General features: G+C 53.7%; 1 protein-coding gene across 2 annotated transcripts in view; it reads left to right on the top strand.

Annotated features, from left to right (window-relative positions):
- Window positions 1–25,477, top strand: part of CDH4 (cadherin 4) — a 480,957-nt gene extending 455,480 nt beyond the window's left edge. For both annotated transcript variants that reach the window (XM_068987048.1, XM_068987049.1), the window contains 9 exons: window positions 7,594–7,731; window positions 16,586–16,771; window positions 20,897–21,150; window positions 21,654–21,796; window positions 22,234–22,467; window positions 23,299–23,532; window positions 23,725–23,864; window positions 24,516–24,680; window positions 25,271–25,477. In XM_068987048.1, coding sequence (XP_068843149.1) covers window positions 7,594–7,731; window positions 16,586–16,771; window positions 20,897–21,150; window positions 21,654–21,796; window positions 22,234–22,467; window positions 23,299–23,532; window positions 23,725–23,864; window positions 24,516–24,680; window positions 25,271–25,477 — 1,701 coding nt within the window. The remainder of the gene's footprint in view (window positions 1–7,593; window positions 7,732–16,585; window positions 16,772–20,896; window positions 21,151–21,653; window positions 21,797–22,233; window positions 22,468–23,298; window positions 23,533–23,724; window positions 23,865–24,515; window positions 24,681–25,270) is intronic.
- The last annotated feature ends 776 nt before the right edge of the window (window positions 25,478–26,253 follow it).

The following is a 26,253-nucleotide window of genomic DNA, read 5'->3' as shown; positions in this document are numbered from 1 at the left end:
ACCCCAGGGAAAGCAGATGACAGCACTTCCTTTAGAGAAAGATGAGAAATGCAAAACAAAAGCCAGGGTCTGTGCTGAGTTCTCTGATGGATTCTCTCCATGCGGGACAGAGCCCTCAAGGCCACAGAGCAGCCGCCCACAGAGCATGCCGGGAGTGGCTCAGGCCCTCAGGCCCATACCTGTTTCTGGGGCTTAGCTGCCCCGAGGCATGTGCAATCTTCCCACACCAGGATTTGAACCTGTGTCTCCTGCACTGGTAGGTAGATTCTTTACCACTGAGCCACCAGGGAAGCCCTGGATTCTCGCTCTTGACAGTGGCTTTTAAGAGAAGCAGCAGCAGACCTGGGCCTAGAGTCTGGAGCCACCAGGAAGATGGACTGGGGACCCACCAGGCACAGGCCATCTTCCCATCCAGGTCAGGGTGGTGCCACCTGGTGAAGCTGTGGGTGCGGAGTGGGTGCCCTGTGAGGCTGTTCAGCATGCGGTCAGCCTGCAGGCCCAGCATGGGATGTGGGTGCCTGGGGACCCCACAGGCGGGAGTGGAGTGTTGGCACCTGGAAATGTCATTTGGGTCTGCGAAGCCCACTGTGTTCACGTGGGTGGGTTGGCGGCGTTTGGCACCTCTGCAGCACTGTGCTCCCTCCCCACCCCCTGGGCCACTGTCTGCCTCAGGGCCTTTCTAGCCCTGAAGGATACCTGGGTGCCAGCAGTGACGCCCCACCCTCAGCCCCCCAGGCCAGGCCCCTTAACCTGCCCTCCCAGTGGAGCGGCCTGCTTTGAGTATTTCCTACAACGTTAGCCTTTGCAGGTCTGGCCGTTCTCACTGAGCATCTAGCTTTCAAGGTCTGTCCACACTGTGGCTGGGGTCAGTGCTTCACCCCTTTTCATGGCTGAATCGTATTCTGCTGCGGACAGGGACATTTGCTAGTCCCATCGTCAACCGGTAGGTGTTCAGACCACTCCCCATGACAGGTGCTGCTGTGATCACAGATCAGCCCCTGCTTGGATGCCTGTTCTCGTCCTCTTGGGCATATGCCTAGACATGGACTTGTGGTCAAAAGGTGACTGTGTGAATTCCCAGGACCCACTGCCTATTTTCCATGGTGGCCACACTCTCCATCCCTTTTGGGACAAGTCTCAACGCGCTTGCGTGAACAGGTCATCAGCCTTGTGGCTCATCCCACACCCAGGGCCCATCTAGTGGGTCCCCAGTTGTGTTCTCAGGCCCTGAGGACACCCACAGGCTGAGCACATGAGAACCAGACACAGGCAGGCGGTTAGGCTGCACTGTCTCCAGGGACAGGCTGGCCCAGTCCCAGGAGCAGCGGGGCAGCAGGGTCCAAGCTGCGTGCCCTGGCAGCCCCAAGTGGAGAGGGCCGAGAGTGGAGGGTGCAAGAATCTTTGATGCTTTTCTGGGGCAGGCCAGCAGGCTGCATTATTGATGGATGTTCTGCAAAATTTAAATGCTGAGCTACGGGGCGGTGAGTGAAAACCCCAGAGACTCCCGCTTGCAGTTTTCTTCCCTTCTCCTGAACTTGGAAATGGTCAGATCACGTTTTAATGAATTCACTGCAGCCCTACTGCTGCCCAGCTCTGAGGGCTCTGCACCTGGCAGGAGCAGGGGGACTGCTGGGCAGCTGCCAGGCTGACCAGCAGGGGCACCTGCTCAGTACGCCTCCTGGTGGCCGCAGCTATCAACAACCATCCTTCAGCGGGTGGCCCACACCCCCACCTCCCTCTGGCTCCGCTGGGGTGGGCGTGTCATAGGGAGAGCAGAGGTGGAGGAGGAGCGCTGGCCGTTGACTGGTCCGGAGCTGGGCCCAGGGTCCTCTCTGAGTCCCAGCGGGGCCCAAGAAGAGGGTTGCTGGAGTCCAGGATCCAGTCGCCACATGGCTCACCAGTTCCGACCTGAGAATCCAGTTTGATCACCTGCAAAGTGGGGATGGTATTGCACCCTATTCCCCAGGGCTGGCTGAAGGACAGGTGGGGATACTGCGTGTGGTCTGTGGATCCACCAGCAGGAGGCACTAGAACCACCCTGAAAACAGCCCCACGCAGTCCACCAACTCCAGGGCCCCTCCCTGGCCTCACACAAATGGTGACAAGCATGCTAAGGCCACGAAGCAAGGCCCAAGGAAGGCTTTTTATATAAAAACATCAACTCTCTTACCCATGCTAGACCCTCCCAACAAGTAAAGCTGGAACATTTGCAAGAGGGTTTCTGTCCAGGGATGTTTCCCAGGTTCTACCTGGGCCCCACCACCCACCCTCAGGTGACCATTATGAAGTCTGTAAAGTATACTTTCTAAAGCTAAAGCCACAGCAGAGGCTGGCCCGCATTCCCCTAGTGCCCCCGCGATGACCTGTCTGAGCTCAGCAAGGCTGGCTGGATCTCAGAGGCCCCACCCATGGGGCCTCTGGATTTTCTTTCTGCACCCCGCACTCCCCTCACCCCCACACCACACAGCCTAGAAGGACCCCACCACTGCCACCACCTGGCTCCCAAAAGCAGGACCGGTATGCCGTCTAGTGGTGGTTGTCTGTACAATACACACTTGCACAGGCACCAACGTGCACACACTCCCAGGCATGCACACACAGACACACCGCACATACACACAAACATACACATATACACATGCCTATACACATACATGTATGTGCACACACACTGGTATACACATGCATACACACAGGAACACGAGCTTGCACACGCATATATACCCATGCACACACACACACAAAGTGCCCCCACGTCTCTGAGATGGTTTGGCTCTCCAGTGTCGTCTTAGGGCCGCAGCCCATAATGGTCACAATGTAGAGGCGGTGACTCCACAATTAAAGATAAGACTGGAGGGGCGCCTTCTCGCTGTAGTCACATGACAGCAGTGTCACGGGGTGAGCACCTTCCCTCCTCTGCTCTGGTTAAGCCCCTCCCTTTGCTTGGGGTAGGAGCCAAGGTGGGGTGAAGTCCCTCCTCTCAGGCCTCCAGCCTGGGTCTCCCTCCCTCCCTCCCACCAGGCAGTCACACGGGCAGAGTCCCGATGCTGAGGCCATGGGATCGCAGCACAGCCTCTCCCAGCAGGGTCTCGCCATCTGCTTCAAGGAAGGCCAGCGTGGGGATGGGGCTGTTTCGGGGGCCTCGGTCCCTCCAGTGGCCTGGGAAGGGCAATTTGAGGCCTTGGTTCCTGGGGTGACCACACACTGTGTGCCGTCAAATGACAGCTGTTGGGGGGAGGGGTCCGAGACCAAGGCTGGGCCATGCTGGCTCCTTCTGGAGGGTCGTGAAACACTGTCTGTGCATCTGCTGGCTTCCAGTCATGCTGCAGCCCTTGGCATCCTTGGCTTGTGGTCGCTCCAGCCTCTGCCCCGTCTCATGTGTCCTCTGCCCTCATCGTCTCTTACTGGACACCTGTTGTTGCACTGGGCTGCCCTGACCCAGAGGGCCCAGGTCCATCTCGACCTTCACTTTATCTAAAAGGCTCATGATGGACTTGGGACCACAACTTAACCAATCACCAGATTGTCCTATCATCTTTCTACTGTCCCTGAAGAATGACCTCTGCTGGCCACTGAGAGCAGGGTAGGAACAGAGGTGGGCAGCTGGGGCCCAGGAGCCAAGCGCCATCTGTTTCGGGCCGGCCGTGTGGCCCACGTGTGACCTGTTTAGTGAGGAGTTGCCTGCACTGGACAGTGGGCTCCTGAGGGGTCTTGCATGTCATCTTCCCCACAATGCTCATGCAGAGCAGGGCCTGGGCAGGTCAGACGGGAGGCCCCACATCTCCTTCCTGCTCCTCATCCCCCAGGACCCCAGGTGGCCAGAGCTTCCACGTTGGGTTGGCAGAGCCCTGGGGGTGCCCCGCAATGGGACTCTGGATGCCTCAGCCCCATAACGTCACCAGCCGTGAGGCGGTCTCCATTTAACACTGACTCCAGGAGCCCCCTTCCTGACTCTGCCTGCCGTGGTTTATGTTGTGGGAGGTCCAGAAGCATCTCTGCAGCCAGGCGTGTGGAGGGGGTCAGCTCAAGGGGCGTCCCCAATGCCCATGCCCCTCCTGTGCCAGCTGCTATAGGACAGGCCTGTCCGAGGTGTGCCCCCAGCCTGGCCACCATCCTCAGCCCAGGCCAGCATCTAGCACAGCTGGAACCAACTAGCAACCAACCAGTGCCTGCAGAGCCAAGCTGTGACGCAGACGGTCACCGTGGATGCTGGGGAGGGTCTCCTCCACCAGTGACAGTGTGCTCTAGATGCCAGAGGGAGAGCTCTGACCACAAACTCCTGGACTCTGGAGCAAGAACATGCAGAGGGCCGCCGTGCTGATGCTGAGAAGAAAAGCAGGGTCTCAGGAGAATGGGTGTCTGTCAGGGGGAGCAGGTGTACACTTGTATTTTATTCGAGGAGGGAAGGTCTTGCTGATGGGCGCAGTGTCAGAGCAGGCAAAGCAGCCCTGCATGACCCTGGGGGGGAGGGGAACATGCGTTTAAGGAGCAGCAAGGAGGCCCCGTGGTTACAGCAACGTGGACGAGGCAGGAGGGGAGAGAATGAGGCCGCTGAGGCCACCACCTGCTCCTGGGACCCGTGGCTCCTCCCCACGGAGCAGAGGTGAGCCCCCAGCTCTGTGTTAATCAGACCCACCAGGTGAGAGGGGCAGGGTCTTCTCGGCACCTGCATGTGTGTCTCAGCCTTCGTTTCTCTGTGCGATGGGAGGTGACAGGAGGCTGCTCTAGGCTCTGTCGGCCTGGGTGGCCCCCCTTCCCCATACTTTGTGGGTTGGGCCTAGATATTCACAGACGGAACTTTAGAAATAAACTGTCATGTTTAGGACTAATTTCTATTTACGGCAGGTGATGCTGGTTTGCCATTTATAGCAGTGGCAGAAACTGCTTTTTTTTTTAACTTTTTATTTTTTATGAGGGTACAGCCAATTAACAGTTGTGATAGTTTCAGGTACACAGCAAACGGACTCAGCCATACATACACCCATCAAACTCCCCTCCCATCCAGGCTGCCACAGAACATTAAGCAGAGCTCCCTGTGGTTATCCATTTTGAATACAGCAGTGTGTACATGTCCATCCCAAACTCCATAACTATCCCTTCCCCGCCGCTTCTTCCCCCTGGCAACCATAAGTTCATTCTCTGAAGTCTGTGAGTCTGGGAAACTGCTTTTAAGTGTGCTTACTGAAGTACAGGAATGTGTTTGCTGTCAGGGACAATCTGCAGACAGAACTGGGGGGGCGGGCACGGTGTTAGTCTGCACTGTGGGGGTGACCGGCGTGTCCAGAGGGGGAGCCCCCACCACAACCACACCAAGGCCATGACAATCGGGCCCTGAGTCTGCCCTCAGGCCAGCAGTGCCCTGGAGGGTCGGGGTCAGAAGTGCTAGAGAAACATCAGTTTATCACAGGTATCGAATCCAGCCCCCTGTGCTCTGCAGCAGGGTCTTATTGTTCATCCGGTTTGTTTGTAGTCCTTTGTATCTGCTAATCCCAACTCCCACTCCATCCTTCCCTCGCCACCCCCCTTCCCCTTTGGTAACCATAAGTCTGTTCTCTGTGAGTCTTTCATAAATTAAGCTCATTTGTATTGTACTTTAGATTCCACAATATAAGTGCTATCATATATTTGTCTCTGACTTCATTTAATATGATAATCTCTAGTTGCTCCCATGTTGCTAAAAATGACATTTCATTATTTTTATGGCTGAGTAATATTCCACGGTTATGTATGTACATCTTTATTCATCTGTTGATGGACACAATGCCTTGGCTATCGTAAGTAGTGCAACTGTTACATTGTGGCTATATGTCTTTTCAAATTAAGAGTTTTCTCTGGATATACACCTAGGAGTGGGATTGCTAGAAAAATGGTAAGTCTACTTTTAGCTTTTTAAGGAACCTCCATACTGTTCTCCATGGTGGCTGTACCAATTTACACTCCCACTAACAGTGGAAGACGGTTCCCTTTTTCCACATCCTCTCCAGCATTTATTGCTTGCAGATATTTTTGATGATGGCCATTCTGACCAGTGTGAGGTGATAATTCATTGTGGTTTTGATTTGTATTTCTCTATAAGTAAGGGCTTCCCTGGTGATTCAGTCGGTAAAAAAATCCCCCAGCAATGCAGGAGACCTGGGTTTGGTCCCTTAGTTGGAAAGATCCCTTGGAGGAGGAAATGGCAACCCACTCCAGTGTTCTTGCCTGGAGAATTCCATGGACGGAGGAGCCTGGCGAGCTACAGGGGTTGGAAAGAGTCAGATGTGACTAAGCAACTTAGCACGCACAGTCATTAATGAGGTTGAGCATCTTTCCATATGCCTGTTGGCCACCTGTATATCTTATATTTAGGTCTTCTGCCCATTTTTTGACTGGGTTATTTGATTTTTTGTTATTTATTTGTATGAGCTGTTTGTATATTTCAGAAATTAACCCTTTGTTGATTATATCATTTGCAAATATTTTTTCCCAACCTGTAGGTTTTCTCACTCTGGTGTGCAAAACTTCTGTTTATTTGTGCTTCTATTTCTATTGCCTTAGGAGACTGACCTAAGAAAAAAACACTGCTACGTTTTATGTCAGAGAATGTTTTGCTATGTTCTCTTGTAACAGTTTTATGGTGTCGTGTCTTATATTTAAGTCTTTATGCTCTTTGGAGTTTCTTTTTGTGTATGGTGTCAGCGAGTGTTCTAACTTCATTTACATGCGGCTGTCTAGCTTTCCCAACACTACTTGCTGAAGAGACTCAAACATCTTCTGAAAGGGGCCAGATAGCAAATGTTTTAGGCTTTGCAAGTAACGTAAGCTCATCACAGCCACTTAGCTCAGCTGTTGTGCAAAATCAGCCACAGACAATGTGTAAATAAATGAATCTGGCTGTGTGCCAATAAAACTTTATTTACAAAAAAACAGACACTGGCAGACAGATTTGGCCCACAGGCCAGAGTTTACTGACCCTCAAAGGCCCCTTGGTGACTCGCAGCTACCCACGAAGGTGTAGACACCTTACCAGGCACTGCTCTCTCAGGGGTGCTGCACTGGTGGCTCCTGGCGAGGTCTGGCTGCAGAAGGGTTGGGGAGCCCCTTCAGTGCCCAGAAATCCACTGTCCCCATCCAGCTTTATTTGCCTCCTAAAACCCACACCTGTATCTGAACACTAACCACTCCTTCCAGGCAGCATGCAGACACAGTCTGCTGGTGTGCAGATAACGGGGTCGGGGGCTCAACTTTCCTTCTCCTGTTTGAATTTCTGACACTGAAGATGCTAAAGAAATGAGGTCGCTGCAGACACACATCTGGGGTCGCCTCTCTTTGCATACTTCCACCCCAATTTTACAAACCTCAGTGTCTTACAGTCCAAGCCCCCTTTTCCTTCCTTCTAGTTTGATCCACACCTGTGAAAGCCAGGTGCTGGGATGAAGGCAAAGACCTTGCCACCCACTGTGAGTGAGGAAAATGTTCTTCCTGCGGCCAATACCCTGGGCAGGAAGGGGACCCAGCAGCAGCTCAATCCATCCAAGGAATATGTTTCTTTGAACAAAGTATAAGCAGCCACACCCAAGCTGCTGCTCTGTTCTTCCCCCTTGTCCCTTCTAGAAAGTCCAGCAGTACATGGTCATCATTCAGGCCACGGACATGGAAGGGAACCTGAACTACGGCCTCTCCAACACGGCCACCGCCATCATCACGGTGACGGATGTGAACGACAACCCGCCAGAGTTCACTGCCAGCACAGTGAGTGTGTGTCCCCTCCTGAATCTGAAGGAGTGGGCCGGTGGCGTTCAGACTCCAGGGGTAGGCTGAAGCGTCGGCCACTTTGGGGTGTGCTCGGCGGGACAGGCTGGGGGCTGCAGGGGGACATACATGCCAGGTCCCTCTGGAAGGACCCTCCACAGCCCACCATCAGCAGGAGGGCAGTGGGGGACACAATGTGTCCTGCCCTTTCAGGCACGGCCGGCGGGCTGTGACCAGGCCACGAGCCAGGCTGCCCGCAGACCTAAGTGCCCACAGGAATGGCCCAGTGGTACAGCCATGGGATCATGGAGTCACGGGCTCCCAATTCCTCTGGGTTCCCAAGGAGCTGGTCCTTCAGTCCACTCACCCTAGCGTGGAGGTGCTGACAGGACAGGAACCTACACCCACCCTGCAGCTGCCTGGCCGGAAATGTGGTGGGTGGTGGGAGGGTGGTCAGTGAGGGTTCCCGGGGCACCAACAGGCCCCTCTCCCCCAGCACCAGCCTGGGCCTCTGGTCAACCTTTGGTCCCCACCAACCCCGTGAGGCTCAGGACCCAGTCATGGGAGAGGAGGCTGAGGCTCAGAGAGGCTAAGTCACTTACCCAGAGCCACAGAGTCCACAAGGCAAGCAGCTGGGAGTGGGCCCCAGAAGCTGAGCTCTCAGGGGATGGAGAGGGAAGCCCCTCGCAGTGAGCCCACGTCAGCATCCCCTCAGCCTGCTTCCCCACGGCCCCCACACTCTTCAATCTCAATCTCGCAGTGCTCTGTCCTAGAGTCCCAGGCTTTAGGTCCAGGTGGACCAAGGCGGGAGGAGGGCAGTCCCAGCCATGAGGGCACAGTGCCACCTGGTGGGCAGATGGCAGATCGCCCTGTGGGGTCAGGGTGGGATAGCTTTCATTCTGTGGGCTCTCCACGGCCAGGGGGCAACATCCAGGGAGTCTGGACATAAGTGAGACATACCCCCCAGCCTGCAAGAACCCCAGGCCCATCCCCAAGGCAGCCCCCACCCTTACCGAGTTTTTCTGTTCTCAGCATGGATCCTTGGAAACTTTCAGGAACAAATTTTCATTCTGTCTCCCAACTTAATCATTCTCTTTTAACTTGAATTTTGGTTAGGTCATTCACACACACAGCACAGCAACTTAAAGTTACAAAATGACTTACCCTGGGGAAGAGGCCCTGGTGTTTTAATTCTGTCCCTTGCATCGTTTCTAGTTTTCTGTTTATGATGTGCCCTGAAGACATTTCCACATCCAGATTCCAAATGGCCTTGGAATTTTTTCAACATGTGTTTAGAAATAATTTCAAGTTCACAGAAAGGTTGCAAGAAAGGAATGGGGAATAGAACAGCCTCACGGAGAGAAGGCAGGATGGTGGAGTAGAAGGCCTCGAGCCCATCTCCTACCACAAAACTCAAAATCACAACGGCTGAACAGTCATCCATAAAAAAGACTGGGACTTGCCAAAAGAGATTTTCTACATCCAGGGATATAAAGAAGAAACCACAACACGATGGGAGGAGAGCACTCTCACAATATAATCAAATCCCATCACAGGAAAGGTCAGTTAAACTAAAAATTGGTTCTTTGCGACTACTACAGGCAACTATATGGCAATAAATTAGACAACCTAGAAAAAATGGACAAATTCTTAGAAAGGTACCATCTCGCGAAACTGAACCATGAAGAAACAGAAAATATGACCAGACCAATAACAAGTACTGAAGTTGAATCTGTGATTTAAAAACTCCCAACAAACAAAAGTTCAAGACCAGATGGCTTCACAAGTGAATTCTATCAAACATTTAGAAAAGAGTTAACACATATCTTTTTGAAACTATTCTGAAAATTTTCAGATGAAGGAACAACTCATTCTATGAAGCTACCATCACCTTGATACCAAAATCAGGCAGATGCTTCAAAAGAGGAAAATTACAGGCCAATATCACTGATAAACATAGATGCAAAAATCCTCAACAAAACACTAGTAAAAAGAATCCAACAACACATTAAAAGTATCAATTTGAAAAAAGACTGGGACCTCCAGCCATGAACAAGGAGAATTCATCCCAGGGATACAAGGATTTGTCAACATCTGCAAATCAATCATTAACAAATCGAAGAATAAAAACCATATGATCATCTCAATAGATGCAGAAAAACTTCTGAAAAAATTCGACACCCATTTATGATAAAAACTGTCCAGAAAGTGGGCATAGAGGACACCTACTTCAACATAATAAAGGCCATGTATGACAAACCCACAGTTAACATCATACTCAGCTTTGAGAAAGTGAAAGCATTTCTTCTAAGGTAAGAACAAGACAAGAATGTCCACTCTTGCCGCTTTTATTCGCCATAGTTTTGGAAGCCCTAACCAAGGCAATCATAAAAGAAAAAGAAATAAAACTTATCCAAACTGGAAAAGAAGAAGTAAAACTGTCAGTGTTGGCAGATTACATGATCCTCTACATGAAAATCCTAAAGATGCTACCAGAAAACTACCAGAGCTCATCAATGAATTTGGTAAAGCTGTAGTATAAAAAATTAATGTATAGAAATCTGTTGCATTTCTACAAATTTACAATGAAAGATCAGAAGGGAAATTAAGAGAACAATCCCACTTAACATCACAACCAAAAGAATAAAATACCTAGGAATAAACCTACCTACGGAGACAAAAAACCTGTACTCAGAAAACTATGAGACACTGATGAAAAGAGTTAAAGACAACACAAACAGATGGAGAGAGACACCAAGTGGACTGGAAGAATCAGTACTGTCAAAATGACTATACCACCCAAGACAATCTCCAGATCCAGCGCAGTCTTGATCAAATTACCAATGACATTCTTCACAGAACTAGAACAAAAAATTTCACAATTTGTATGGAAACACAAAAGACCCCAAACAGCCAAAGAAATCATGAGAAAGAAAAACGGAGCTGGAGGACTCAGGCTCCCTGACTTCACACCATACTACAAAGCTACAGTCATCAAGACACTGTGATACTGGGACAAAAATAAAAATATAGACCCGTGGAGCAGGACAGAAAGAAAGAAACCCACATACACCTATGGTCACCTAATATATGACAAAGGAGGCAAGAATATGCAATGGAGAAAAGACAGTCTCTTCAGTAAGCGGTGCTGGGAAAACTGGACACCTATGTGGAGAAGAATGAAATTAGAACATTCTCTAACATCATACAAAACCTCAAAATGGATTAAAGACTTAAATAGAAGACCAGACACTGTAAACTTCTAGAGGAAAACATAAGGAGGACGCTCTTTGACATAAATCACAACAATATATCTTTGGATCCATCTTCCAGAGTACTGAAAATAAAAACAAATAGGGACTTCCCTGGTGGTCCAGTGGCTGAGACTCCTCATTCTCAATGCAGGGGGCCCAGGTTCAATCCCTGGTTAGGGAACTAGATCCCACATGCCTCAACTAAGACCCAGAGCAGCCAAATAAATACATATTTAAAATAAATTTTAAAAAAATGGGACCTAATAAAACTTTAGAGTTTTTACACAGCAAAGAAAACCGTAAATAAAAGGACAACCTATGGAATGGGAGGAAATATTTGCAAATGAAGCAACTGACGAGGACTTAACAAATAGCTCATGTGGCTCAATATAAAAAAACCACCCAATCAAAATATGGGCAGAAAACCTAAGTAGACATTTCTCCAGAGAAGACACAGAAATAGCCAAAAGGCACATGAAAAGATGGTCAACAATGCTAATTAGTAGAGAAATGTAAATCAAAACTGCAAAGAGATACCACCTCCCACCAGTAAGAATGGCCATCATTTAAAAGTCTACAAACAAATGCTGGAGAGGCTGTGGAGGAAAGGGAGCCCTCCTACACTGTTGGTGGGAATGCAAACTGGTACAGCCACTATGGAGAACAGTATGGAGGTTCCTTAAAAAACACTGAACACAGATCTAGATATTATCCAGCAATCCCACTCCTGGGCATGTATATCTGGAGAAAACCATAACTTGAGAAGAGGCACACACCCCAGTGTTCACTGCCGCACTGTTTACAACAGACAGGACATGGGAGCAATCTAAGTGTCCACTGACACGGGAATGGATAAAGGTGTGGGACATATGTATAATTCAGTATTACTCGGCCATAAAAAAGAGTGAAATAACACCATGCACAGCACAGGGATGGATGATGATCCATAGTAAGTGATCACAGAGATGATCACAGTCCGTGAAGTCAGACAGAGAAAGACAAACACAGTATGATATCACTTATACATCAAATCTAAAAAATGATACAAGTGAACTTATTTACAAAACAGAAAACAGACTCAAGGGACTTAGAAAACAAGCTTATGGTTATCAAAGGGGAAGTGGGGGAGGCGTTGTGGATTAACTACACTACTATATATAAATAGTATAAAATATATATACACTACTATATATAAAATAGGTAATCCATGAGGACCTACTGTATACCACAGGGAATGCTACTCAGCAGTTTTTAACCTATATGGCGAAAGAATCTGAAAGAGAATACACACGTATATGCATATAACTGAATCACTTTGCTGCACACCTGAAACTAACAGACACTGTCAATCAACTAGACCTCAGTTAAAAGCAACAGCCACTCACGTGACCCCACCAGCACCATCCTCCATACCTGCCGCTCCCCGTAGACCTGCCCACAGAATTCCTCGAAGTGGCTGGACAATCAGCCATACGTTGTGAAGCCTCGTGTTCCAACACCTCGTCCTAAGAGGAGGGTTTTCCGTCAGGGAAATGGCTGCTACCCTTTTCCCACCAGAGACACCTGAGACCCAGAGGGTTACTTCTGGGCTGCCCGAGGTCCCCTGCTTGCCCGGCCACCTGCTCACCACACCCCTGTCCTCTGAGACCCTCCCAGCTCCCGTGTCCTCTGCACCTGCCAACCCTCGCCCACCCCGGCTTCTGCAGCTCCAGAGGGAGCCTCGACATGGCCCCTACACCCAAGCTCCTGCAGGGCGGGTCCACGGGGGACCACTTCTGTCCACTGTCCCGAGCCCCCGTCTGGCTTTGACAGCTTGGCCTCCTGTGGGTCTTCATGCTTTTAATCTTAACCTCGTCTGCCCTTCTGCACACCAGGCACACTGCAAACACCCTGAGCCCCCAGAAAGGCTGAATCCTGGGTGACCCACAAGGAAGCAAAGGGGAGGGGGACAGCAGAGGGAGGAGAACCATCCTGACTCCCTGTGTGCACCAGGGCATCTGCACAAGGGCAGGGGGATGACCAGCAAGATATCCCCAGGTCCATACCCACCTGTGAAGAGTGGGCAGCCCAGGAATTACACTGAGACCTCGGCCAGGGGCTGCATATGACCAAGGAGGCACCCTGGAGCATGTTCCTGGGGCCCAGTGGCAAGCAGGACCCCAGGACACGGTCTGCTGGGCTCAGTGGGGGCCGGCCACACCCCCACACACAGCTGGGCTATTTTTATCAAGTTTAATCAAGAACAATCAGCAGAAGCTGAAGAGATGGGAGGGTGGACTTGCATGATCCAATTCCTAAACATTAACTGAAAGTCATTTTCCCTTTGCCTGCTCTGGGCCTGCTCTACGCTTGCTGCCCCTGCATGGCTTCCCTGCTGTGAGAAGGCCACTGACCTCAGCACTCCCTGGAGGCAGGGCTGAGCCCCCAGAACACACCCCCACACCAAGCCCCAGTCCTGGACCGAAGCCCCGAGACCCAGCCTCCTCACCACCCACACACAAGCCCACAGGAGGGTCTCCTGGAGTCAGGAAACCCCTTCTGCCCCCAGAGCCCCTCCTGTTGTATGACCTTGGGCTGATGGCCAGACCTCTATGAGCAGAGGAATGTCTTCCCCTCTTTACACCTGAGTGTTACACAGCTCAGGGTGAAGCTGGGAGCATCTGAACTACAGGGAAGTTTGTTCTCTGCCCTAAAAATGCTACCAGGTGGTACCTGACCTCCATCACAAGGGGCCTGACCTGGCAGTTGAACAGACAGGGTTCCAGCTCTGCCTTCAGCAGGGGAGAGGTCAGGATGGAGGCACAAGAACGTTCATCCCAAGTCCAGTTTCCTCATCTGTCAAAAAAAAAAAAAAAAAGAGGAGGGTGGTAAAGGAGGTGGTCAGAGAAATTCTTATACGTTGATACAATCAAATACAACAGGATGTGATGTGTCATATTCTAATGTGGAAAATCCTCCAAATAGATCAATCACTGGAAAGCCAGTGGACAGGACAGGTAAAGAGTGTAACGATCCTTTCCTTGTAAATAAACTGTATTATATAAATACCAAAAGAGGCCAGGAGTCCTGCAGGTACATAGCTGTAGACTGTGATAGGTTCGTTTTCACTGTGTTTGACTGGATGACTATTCCCCATCCAAGGCAAGTGTGAATAAACTTAGGTTAAATATTTTTAAAAGGGGGACTTTCCTGGTGGTCCAGTGACTAAGATTCCACACTCCCAGTGCAGGGGGCCTGTGTTCAATCCCTGGTCAGGGAACTAGACCCCACATGCCACAACTCAGAGTTCCCATGCCACAACTTAAAAGATCCCACGTGACACAAAAGGGCCCACGTGCCGCAGCTAAGACCTGGCACAGCCAATAAAAACCATGTATCTTTAAAATGGAGGGTGAGCTTATGGCAGTTCCCATCCCAGGGTTCCCTGAAGATGGAAGGGAAGACAAGCCCCAGTACCCCCTTTTCTGGAAAGGGGGTGACCAAGCCTACCTGTGAACCACAAAGCCAGGGAGGGACTTCAAGGTGTCTTAATGGCTGAGGGTCGGGTCCTCCCCTGAGCCAGCATCACGGGCTCGTCCCCGCATTACTCACGAGCTCCTACCACAGCATTGAAAGGAGGGGCGAGGCTGCAGCGTCCCACCTGGTCCTTGGCCCCAGGCTCCTCCCGGGGGTGGAGGAGGATGGACGTCAGCCCCCCAGTCTCACCCCGTTATTATGAGCCATGGCTCCCACCTGTCAGCTCCCGATTCCAAGCTCGGCAGCCAACAGAAATTGCTGCAGTCTCACCGGACAGGAAACTAAACTTCAAAGATTAAAATCACCAGGACATTATGCCGCCCCCGCCTCTGACCCCTTGCACCAGCCACCCAGAGCTCCATTCCCCTTGGCCCATATCCCCGAGCCGGGACTTTACTCCCTGTGGAGCCCCCAGGGCCTCACGTGTGGAAAAATGAAGAGAAGAGAGAGGAGCCTGAAAGTGCAGGGTGGAGAGGAGAGAAGAGATTGGAAACCCCAACTGCAAATAACAAAGAAACTGAAAAAATATATATTAAAATTATTGGAATGTCACTTCCCAACAGAAGAGAACTCAGCCCCTCAGGCCCCAAGGCGGGCAGGGCTCCACCACATCCTGGCTGGACAGGGCTGCCAGGACAGATCCCCAGGCAGGGGCCAGGTCAGGGCACTCCCCTTGCAGTTCACACCCTCGGCCATACCAGGCTCCCGGGCCCTGGGAGAAGGTGGCAGGAGGAGGTCCTCAGACCTGAGCCGAGATAGGACCAGTTGTGGCTTGAATAGGGGGCACAGAGCAACATCTCGGGGGCTTGGCGTCCCCCAGGGAGTGGGGGGCAGGCTCTGTCATCTCCATCTCCCCAACTCTTCTGCTACCATGACCCTCCCTTGAGAGGAGTTGGGACTGTACTGGAAGGCCCAGGCATGAACAGGAAATCCACTTGCCTCTGGGGTGGGTAGGTGTGAGTGGTTCTGGATTACCAATCAGCAAGGCAAGAAATCCCATTCCAACGCTCCTTAAATCCTTCCTTTCCCAAATATCTGCCTTAGTATCCCATGGGGCATGGGGGAGGCTTTCCCTGTGCCTGAAAACCCCAGAAATTAAATTAAAACCTCATGATGGCTAGAGGAAGTCTGACAAGAAAATCCTAAACCAGACTTACCAGCTTAAGCCCTTCTTTGTGAACCTTTATTAAACCTGCATGAATTAAAATACCCTTTTCCAATAAACTTCACCTGGAAGTCAGTAACCACGGTTAGGGCTGCGCTGCTGTGAACACAAGGAAGCCAGGGCTATTTGTCCAGGTTTGTGCCCAGCTTTTGTGGCTCAAGAGCACACTGCGTGGTCAAAGGACAGTCACGTGACTTGCAGGTCCAGTGTAAAGTAAGAATGCAGGGCCCTCATTCACGAATTAGGAAGAATTTCAAGACTGATGCAGAGCATAAACCCAGCCCAGGACTCTCTTGAGCTGGGCCATGTCTGCACAGCAGTGATTCTCACTGGTGAGAGGCACTCAGCTTTCTATCAGCACCTCAGCACCAGCACCAACAGCCACGCACACTCACATGCACTTTGCCTGCCCATCACCACTGCTGCCACGTGAACCACACTCACTGACGGGGATGGCTCGAAGCCCTAACTGAGCTATGACAGGAAAGAAAAAGGGCCAAGGCTCCGTGACTGGTCGCCTGCCCAGCCGCAGCCGCTGACCGCAGGCCCCAGGGACCCAGGGGCGATGAATTCAGTTCAGGAAGCCCTTTGCAGCTGCCGCCCTCTCCTGTTCATTTCCCGTCTCACAAGCACATTTTACTCTCTTGTAAGCCCCAGGTACCAGCATTGGTCCCCAGCTGCACGGAGCAGGGCAGCGTGAGGGGACTTAGGGGAACAGCCTGGCGTGGGGGTGTCACAGGCGGGGCTCAGTATGCAGAGAAGCCTGGGCCTCTCTGGATGCCCCTGGGTCGGCAGAGACGTGGGACGGGCCGACCCCTGGGGATCACCATGTGGAAGCAGCTGGGGGCAGAGAGCAGCCCCCAGGGTGGGCAGAGGGCTCTCCGGCCTGTCTCACACTGTCTTTTCTGACACCCTACAGTACGCAGGGGAAGTCCCGGAAAACCGCGTGGAGATGGTGGTGGCGAACCTCACGGTGATGGACCGAGATCAGCCGCACTCCCCGAACTGGAACGCCGTCTACCGCATCATCAGTGGGGACCCCTCGGGCCACTTCAGCATCCGCACAGACCCCGCCACCAACGAGGGCATGGTCACCGTGGTTAAGGTGGGTGCTCCCTCACTTCCCGCCCCAAGACAGACGCAACAGAAAGGATGACCCCCAAGAGCCAGGGTCAGAGGCAGCCGCACAAGGACCAGTCACGTGACCCCCAGGACACTGCCAGCCTGACCTGCCATTCCCTGCCCCGCCACGAGAGAACTCCCCCATCTTCTCCCCACACCCGGCCTGAAGCTCCAGAAGCTCGAAAGCCGAGAATCGGCCCCTCCTGCATCCCCTCAGGAGGCAACAAGCCTTGTCAGGGGCAATGAGCAAGCTGTGACCCAGGTGCCCGGAGGAGGGTCAGGGAGGAGGGAACACCAGAGAGCAGGCCAGCTCAGGGGTTGCAGTCCCTCCTCCCCCTGCAGCTCCCAGAGCAGCTTCCCCTGGAGCCTCCTGACCATGGGGGCAGTGTGGCTCCCGGGCACCCCACAGGTTCTAGTGCCCCCTCCCCAAGAGCCTGCACCCACACCGGGCTACTCCCTCTCGGGGCATAGACCGGCCCTGGGCTTTGAGCAAGGGGTTGTGGCCATGTTGGGGGGAGGCGGCCAGAGACCAGCTGAGTGTGTCAGGCTCTGATTGAAGGGTTGGAGCAAATCACCTATTGATTTCCCCATTACAATTGATTATTGATTCCCCATTACAAATACGCTTTCCTTTCCCTCCTGTGGACTTTATCAGCCATGACCGTCCTCTGGACGGCTTCTTCGCTCACATGGTGGCACAGTTTTAACACAAATGCAGTATTATCTCACGTCCTCCAGGAATACGACCTGACACACACATGGGAGAAAGATCACTTCCTCCAGTAACTTGCTCACAGACGAAACCACTGTAATTCTATGAAACAGTGTATTCAAGTGGAGTGGCCCCCATTTTACTCAGGGGGGCCCTGGGGGAGGAGGTGGAGACCTGGCAGCCACACAGGTCTTGGGGGAGGGGGCAGGGGGGCCTCAGCCATGAAGAGGTTAGTGCCATGAGGGATGAGATGCCTTACTGGGGGCTCTGGGTGGGGGGGTCTGGGAGATACCCCTGCTATTGGCAGATAAGACCACGCCTGCAGAGGATAAGGGTCCCCCCAAGGTCATCAGGGGTGGTGAGGGGACAGTAGGGAGGAGATGAGGGTGTCGGCCCCAGAACCTCGATCTCTGCCGCCACCTCTAGGCCCTCCTGTGGGCAGGCACCCTAAGCCCCCTTTCCACGCCCACCCAGTTAGATTCCTTCTTAAACTCCTTCCTGTGCTCCATAGCTTGTTTAGTAACAGAGGCTGAGAAGGCATGAGTTTGATGTACCAGGCATTATGACTACATGCTCTCAGAAACCAAGGCTGAGCTGCGGTGGGAGTCCAGACAGGGCGGGGGCACCTCAGCTGGGCACGCAGGGGGCCCACCTCCAGCACCCACTGGTCTCACGGGACCACGAGCCCCACGAGGCCATCAATTCCCCTCTAAGCAGAGATGTGTTGCAGTACTTATCACAGACGTTTCCAAGGGCTCTTAGCCGTGAGAGAGACAGGAGGGCCCGCGCCTGGCACTGCAATTCCCTGGTTACTAGTGTCGCTCTATGCATGCTTCCAGACCTCAGGATCCCCTCCTCTGCTCTCCTAACTATGTACTGCTGCGGCCCCTGGCACGGCCAACCACACCTCTGCAGTCTCCAGCATGTGTCCACACCCAACTTCTCTCCATTTTCCTAAAACCGTCTCTTTGCTGTGCCGTTTTTCGAGTCTGGATCCCAAAAGGGTCCCAAGGCTGTGTTCGGTTGCATCATCTCTTGAATTTCTCAACACCTAGAACATCCCCCCCAAACGCCGACCTGTCACAGACTCGGGGTCCGTGGTGCCAGCTCTGTCGATGGCTTCCTCATGGCACATCTGGTCCCGCATTTCAGAGCACGTGCTTCCTGACCATCTCGAATCTTTCACCCATTCATTCACATGAACACTTCATCCAAACTGAACGTGGGATGGTTTTACTTAACTCCATTGAGTTTTATACTTGATCTCATCTCTCTTACACTGAAACTCTTGGTTGGCTCCAAACAATGTTAATTGCTAGTTTACTTGAACCTACAACACACAGTTGTCCCTCAGCGTCCATGGGATGACTGGTCCCAGGACCTCCAGCTCAGGGAGACACCAAAATCCACAGATGCTCAAGTCTTTCATATTAAATGACACAGTATTTGCACACAACCTGCACACACTCACATATATTTTAACTTATGATACCTGATACAATGCCAACGCTGTGTAAATAGATGCCTGTGTGTGGCAAATTCAGGGTCTGCCTTTCGGAAATTTCTGGAATTTTTTTCAAATATTTCCAGTTGGTGGTTGGTTAAGTCCACAGATGTAGAACCCATGGATATAGAGAACCGATTGTACATAAAAAGCTTTAAAAATAACAAACCAAACATCACTGTTAACACCAGGAAGACCAAATGAATTTAAGACTTTTCTGCAATAACTGTTGTCCTCAGAATAAATCCCATGAAGGACTCACGATCTTAATACTGTCCTAGTCACTAGAAGTCATTATTTTCTTGGGAGTTGTATTACCATTGAGCATCACGACTCAATGGACATGAATCTGAGCAAACTCTGGGAGAGAGTGGAGGACAGAGGAACCTGGCATGCTGCAGTCCAAGGGGCTGCAAAGAGTTGAACACGACCTAGCCACTGAACCACAACAACAAGACTTTATGTGGCTCCAAAAATCAAAGCTATATGGCAAAGCATGCAGCAAACTCATGCCCCCAGACTCTCCTCTATCGGGTCCTTCCCTCTGCTCGGGGGTGACCATTTTTACGAGGTTTTTTCCCCCTCTTTTCAGCATTTCTTTCTACAAGCAGGTGCATACACAAATCCACACTCCTCTCCCCCTTTAACACATGAGGCAGCAAACGAAGGACACTGCCTTTCCGGCTCACCAATCCATCCTGGAGGTCTCACCACTTCTGTGTGCATTGCCCTGGTTCTTACAGCTGCAAGTGTCCCCACTGTGTCGACATGGCTCTTCCACCCACCAGTGCTGTGGAAACCGCGGCATCCTCCATGAGCGATACAGAGGGTGCTGTGGTGAACGTTCTTGGGCACGTGCTTCCTCACATGCATCCAAGCAGAATTATTCAAGTGCAGTCGCAGTGTGACATGCCGCTTGTTGTCCAGTGAGACTGCCGCGAGCTCTGCCACAAATAATTACACGTCTTGGGGCCCCAGGTAGTTCTGTGCAGCTTTCGTCTTCCTCAACAGGTGAAGATGACCCCACAGGCCAGCCACACCCTGCAGACCACACCAGCACTTATCAGTCAGGGTCCTGACACCCCAAGACGTGTGTGAACTGGAAAGAATGTTCACGCAGGGGCCCACACAGAGGTGAAGGGCCCGCAAGCCCACAGAGATGAAGGGCCCGCAAGCCCTCAGGGGCTGGTGTCCTATAACTCACCCCTGACGCGGTGGGTGACAACTGAAGGACGTCCTCTCACAGCTCTGGGAGGGTCTCTCCAGCCTCGTCCGGTTCCTGGTGCTGTCCTTGGCTGGATCCGTACCACCCCACCTCCGCCTCCCTGCCTTCACCTGGCCCCTCCCTGCATCTCAAGTCTCCCTCCCCTGACTCCCAGGCACCAATGCTTGGACTGGGGGCCACCTCAATCCAGGACAACATCTCTCAAGACCTTCACTTTCATCACACCTGCAAAGACCCTATGTCCCCAAAGGGCACATTCACAGGTTCCAGGTGGACACATCCTTGGGGGCTACCCCTGCAGCCACCATAGCATGTGGGCAGCCTGGACAGACAACAACCCCCCAGGGCATCAGGAACAGGGTGGGGGCTCCATACTCCCAATGTAGGATGAGAGCTGGAGGCCTGGTTTGGGGGGACCTGGGGAAACTGTGGCCCCAGGGAGCCCAGCTGCTGCCACTCCGTGACATGGGGGTGGAAGGTGAGGTATGAGGTCCTTCAACCCCACTCTCTCTCTCCTCCCACTGCCCTAACCCTGAAGGAAGCCAGATACAGACGCAGGGGAACGGCATTCCTGGGGACTGGCCTCTGGGGCCCAGAGCTAGCAGGTGCAGACCAAGCAGCCCCATGGGCACTAGCTGGCTGCCCTTCTTGGTGCCTCTCATTCCAGGCAGTCGACTACGAGCTGAACAGAGCATTCATGCTGACTGTGATGGTGTCCAACCAGGCGCCCCTGGCCAGCGGGATCCAGATGTCCTTCCAGTCCACGGCGGGGGTGACCATCTCTGTCATGGACATCAACGAGGCCCCCTACTTCCCTTCCAACCACAAGCTGATCCGCCTGGAGGAGGGCGTGCCCACTGGCACTATGCTCACCACGTTCTCAGCAGTGGACCCCGACCGGTTCATGCAGCAGGCTGTGAGGTGGGCCAGCAGAGCACCCTCAGGCTCTGGGAATGGGGTGCCCTGTGCTCCACAGAGAAGAGGCCTAAAGTGCCCAGTGAAACCTGAGACCCGGAAAGTCCTGGGTGGGTGCTTAGGGGAACCCCCAGGCAGGGAGGCCCAGTCCGGGGACAGCTGGATCACCAGCCGCCAGGCTGCCCTCCCACAAGATGGTGGGAAAAGCTTGAAGGACATTCATCCACATCTGGTGTCAGACTGGGTCTGGACCCCACCTCTCATTCCCGAGCTTTGTGACTTTGCAAGTCACCAGCCTCTCTGCTCCCCCGTCTCCCCTCTGTAAAGGGGGTTGACAGGAGAATCTACCTCCCAGGGCTCTTGTGAGCTTAAGTAGCCCATCCTCCCCAGGGAATTCCAGCCACTGCTGTCACCAGCCCAAGTGGGAGGCCCCAGTGAGCTCAGGGTGCAAGCGGGCGGGCAGGAGGGGCTCCCCCAGCCCCTCGCCTCACCCTTCCTCCTCCCTGCAGATACTCAAAGCTTTCGGACCCAGCGAACTGGCTACACATTAACGCCACCAACGGCCAGATCAGCACGGCGGCTGTGCTTGACCGCGAGTCTCTCTACATCAAGAACAACGTCTACGAGGCCACTTTCCTGGCAGCTGACAACGGTGCGCCAGGGGGCAGGGAGATGTGCTGGGTAGGGGGCTGTGAGCTGGGTCCCCTCGGCCACTGGTGCCCCGGAGCCCCTCCCTCATCCATTCGAAGCCCACCTCAGCCAAAAAACACGATTGTTACTGTCAGGTTGGAGATGCCACCAAAAGGCAGGACCACGGTCAGCAAACAGAGGAGAGAGGGAGCAGCTCTGGCCAGCCAGCACCAGTCCACCCACACCATGGGCCTACACTGAGGCAGGGGCTAGGCTTGGGAGCTCCAGGATCAGGATGACAGCAGTCAGCAGGCGTGTGCACTCATACGTGGTCTACAACTGAGTTGCTGTGTATATCACACAGCAGAGTCAGTGTGTGGGGCCATGGGGTGTGTCCTGGGCAGGCCTGGGCTCAGGAGCCCAGGAGTGACAGCGTGACTGCCCATGTCCGACCCACAGGGATCCCCCCGGCCAGTGGTACCGGGACCCTCCAAATCTATCTTATCGACATCAACGACAACGCCCCCGAGCTGCTGCCCAAGGAGGCGCAGGTCTGTGAGAAGCCCAGCCTCAATGCCATCAACATCACAGCGGCTGATGCTGACGTGGACCCCAACATCGGGCCTTATGTCTTCGAGCTGCCCTTTGTCCCGGCGAGCGTGCGCAACAACTGGACCGTCACCCGCCTTAATGGTGAGCCCGCCTGAGGCACCCGCCCACTGGCTGCCCGGCCGTCCGGAAAGTCAGACCGAGTCCGGAGGGCAGCCCCACCCGGCCTGTCTCCAGGGAAGCAGGAGCAGTGGAGTCAGGAGCCAGTCTCACAGGGGCCACACAGCCCTCTCTGCAGGGCAGGGGCCCTGCCTGCTCCAGGGCTCAGCCACCTAGGAGGCCCAAAGGCAGGCCCCAACCTTGTCCCTTAAAGAGCTCCACGTGATGGAGACCACTCCCCAAGCCAGTCATCAAACAACGGGCCCCACCACCACCACGTGTTCCCTGAGGCGCTTCCCTAGCCATGGCCTTGGTGGACAGGGCTTCCGAGTTCTGGAGTTCTGACAGCATTTACTCGTTCCCCAAACCCTTGCCAACACAGCATTATTGTTTTAAAATCATTTTTCCAGTTTCTTAGCCAAAATCCCTGTTTCCACTTGCATCTTATAACTACCAGTGGACATTTTTTCATCTATTTGCCATTTTTTGCTTCTGTGAATTATCTGGTCAATGTCCTTCACTATTTTTCTTTGGAATGGTTTTTTTTTTTTTTCTAATTGACTTGGTATCACTCTTTCCTTATTAAGGAAACAATTCCTTCATCCTACATGTTGCAATCGCTCTATTCCTGAATCGCCAAGTCTCTTAACCTTACAGGACGACAGATGGTGTGTGGTATGTGTGCGCGCATGTGTGTGTGTGTCTATGTGTGTCTTAGCCAGACAGGCCGGGCCTTTGCCTATTTGCCTGTGTTCGTCTCGCTCAGGAGGGAGGGCTGGCTGCCCACTGAGCAAAGCGCACCCCGCCCCCACCCAGGTGACTACGCCCAGCTCAGCCTTCGCGTCCTGCACCTGGAGGCCGGGGTGTACGACGTCCCCATCACTGTCACAGACTCGGGGAACCCGCCGCTGTCCCACACGTCCATCATCAAAGTCAAGGTGTGCCCGTGCGATGACAACGGCGACTGCACCACCGTGGGCGCAGTGGCAGCGGCCGGGCTGGGCACAGGTGCCACCGTGGCCATCCTTATCTGCATCGTCATGCTCCTCAGTGAGTGCGGCTGACGGGTCCCAGGGGGAGGTGGGGGGCGCGACACCCTACCCACCAGAGTCTGCCACAAGCCTGATCCAGACTAGGGGTGCAGTAATGGACACGGGCCCTAGTGGCCACACGTGCCCGCCTTCCACACACTCCCGAGTGTGCACACACACACAACCTGCTCACAGCAGCCCCACCCCGCAGCCATGGTCCTGCTCTTCGTTGTGTGGATGAAGCGGCGGGAGAAGGAGCGGCACACAAAGCAGCTGCTCATTGACCCCGAGGACGATGTGCGGGACAACATCCTCAAGTACGACGAGGAAGGGGGTGGCGAGGAGGACCAGGTGAGGCTGTGGGGACCCTCCCGGCCCCACCAAGCACACCCACGGGGGGCCCTGTGCCCCCACCCGCACTTCCCTCAGCCACTGACCCCAGGCCGGTGCCACCCTGCATCCCAGGGCTCGTTGAGGGGGACCTGGGAGCTGCTGGGCGGGCCTCACTGGGGATTTAGGGTGAGTCTTACCAGGCTGAGCTGGTCAAGAATCCGCCTGAAATGTGGGAGACCTAGGTTCGATCCCTGGGTTGGGAAGATTCCCTGGAGAAGGAAAAGGCTACCCACTGCACTATTCTGTCCTGGAGAATTCCATGGACATTATAGTCCATGGGGATCACAAAGAGTCAGACTGAGCGACTTTCACTTTACCCCAAGAAAGCTCAGGGATCCTTGCGAAGTGGGGTAACACCAGTCCCAGGTCAGGGACGTGGTACAGAGCAGGTGAGGGGTGGACCCGGATTGGAGACGGCTGGGGGCACAGGCCCCACGTGTGCCTTGAGGACAGACAGGATCTGATGGACAGAGGCAAGGCAAGCTTTTCAGAAAGGACATACCAGGTGATAGAACCAGGCAAGGATGCACCCCATGGACCTCCCTGGTGTCTCTGCCTGCTGTCCCCCACCCCAACCTGGGCCCCCTCATTGACTCCACCCCCCCCCAGGACTATGACCTCAGCCAGCTACAGCAGCCAGAGGCCATGGAGCATGTGCTGAGCAAGGCCCCTGGGGTGCGGCGGGTGGACGAGAGGCCCGTGGGCGCCGAACCCCAGTACCCAGTCAGGCCCATGGTGCCCCACCCGGGAGACATCGGCGACTTCATCAATGAGGTAGGTGGTCCGGTGTGGGGGCGGGGTGGGCACACTTGCTCACATGGACCAGAAAAGCTCACTTTTCTGTGAGGGGGGGTGGCATGAGGAGGCAGATTCAGACCTGGGTTCACTGAGCCCTGCCTGGGGGTACGGCAGGGGCAGGCAGGTCAAGCCCCTCCCCTCAGCATCCCCACTGGGAATGGCCTAGGAGGTGGGCATTCATCCAGAGCAGCCATCTGACCACACTTGAGTCCCCCTCCTGACATCTGGGATTTGAAGTTCCAGCCAACAGGGTCCCTGCCTTTGCTCGTCCCCCCAGTCTTGATACTGACCCCAAGGTGCCTACCTGACAAGTCCACGGGCGTCAAGGGTGCGCCCCACCTCTGCCGCATCTTCCTTTGTGGGAAAGGGGGACGGCGAAGCCAGTGCGTGGCCACCTCCCCACACCCCGCCTCCCCTGCCAGCCCAGTCTGTAAACTTTGCTCTACTCTGAGCTCTGAGACACCTTTCACGGACACGCGGGAGCACTTACTGAGCACCTACTGCAGGGCCCCACCCCACATCTCCAGTCCCCCGGCCCCACTCTAACCCCGTTTCTGTGGCCCCAGGGACTGCGCGCAGCTGACAATGACCCCACGGCGCCCCCGTACGACTCGCTGCTGGTGTTTGACTACGAGGGCAGCGGCTCCACAGCGGGCTCCGTCAGCTCCCTGGACTCCTCCAGCTCCGGAGACCAGGACTACGACTACCTGAATGACTGGGGGCCCAGATTCAAGAAGCTGGCGGACATGTATGGAGGCGGTGAGGAGGATTAACGAGCCTCCCTGCTGGATGCAAGGATGGATGGACGGACGGACAGACAGGAGGAGCAGGACTGGAGGAGGCAACGGGCCTTCCCGACCCCCAAGGCCATGTCACTTAGTGGTGGGGGTCCCCGCCCTGCCCCCGCCCCAGCTGTCTGGCATGAACACTTGACCCGCGGCTGACTCAGCACTGAGGAGAGCAAGAGGCACTCTGTCTTAACTTGAATTTCTTAGGACAGAAGCACTGTTTTAAAAAAAAAAATGAAAGTGCCTTTTGGTACATGTATCAGATTCCCTCAAACTCAGGAGCGACTAAAAGCAAGCAGACAGACCCCCCAACCCGGTCCTGAGCGCCCCCAGCCCTGGCTAGTCCCAGCTCTGAAGGTACCAATTAAGGAATTGGAAAGAATGTGTCCTTTTTTCTTTTTCTGGATCTTTTATCAAGAAAACGAATGGGTGACTCGCTTGACAATTGACAAAGAAGAACAACGGGTCCAAACCCCATCAGCCCCTCTGAGTCCTCATGCTTTGCTGTCCAGTTAGGGTCTCCTACCCCATGGGGTCCCCAGGTCAGCTCAAAGACCTACCTTCAGCTTCTGCAGCAGCGAGTCCCCTGGGTGTGGGCCAAGCCCATGGACCCAAGACCCACTGTGCACTCTGACTTTTGCCCTGACTCCCAGAAGCTGGAAAACAGCTGGGGCCGTCCCTGATGTCCCCCATGGCTGCCCAAGGGCCCCCAGTCAATCATTAGGCCTCCCCCAGGGCCAACTGTGACCCTGAAAGACACC

The sequence above is a fragment of the Capricornis sumatraensis genome, chromosome 15, assembly GCF_032405125.1.
Source record: "Capricornis sumatraensis isolate serow.1 chromosome 15, serow.2, whole genome shotgun sequence".
Lineage (NCBI taxonomy): Eukaryota > Metazoa > Chordata > Mammalia > Artiodactyla > Bovidae > Capricornis > Capricornis sumatraensis.
The sequence above is the reverse complement of the archived record's forward strand: the minus strand, read 5'-3'. Positions and strand labels throughout refer to the sequence as shown.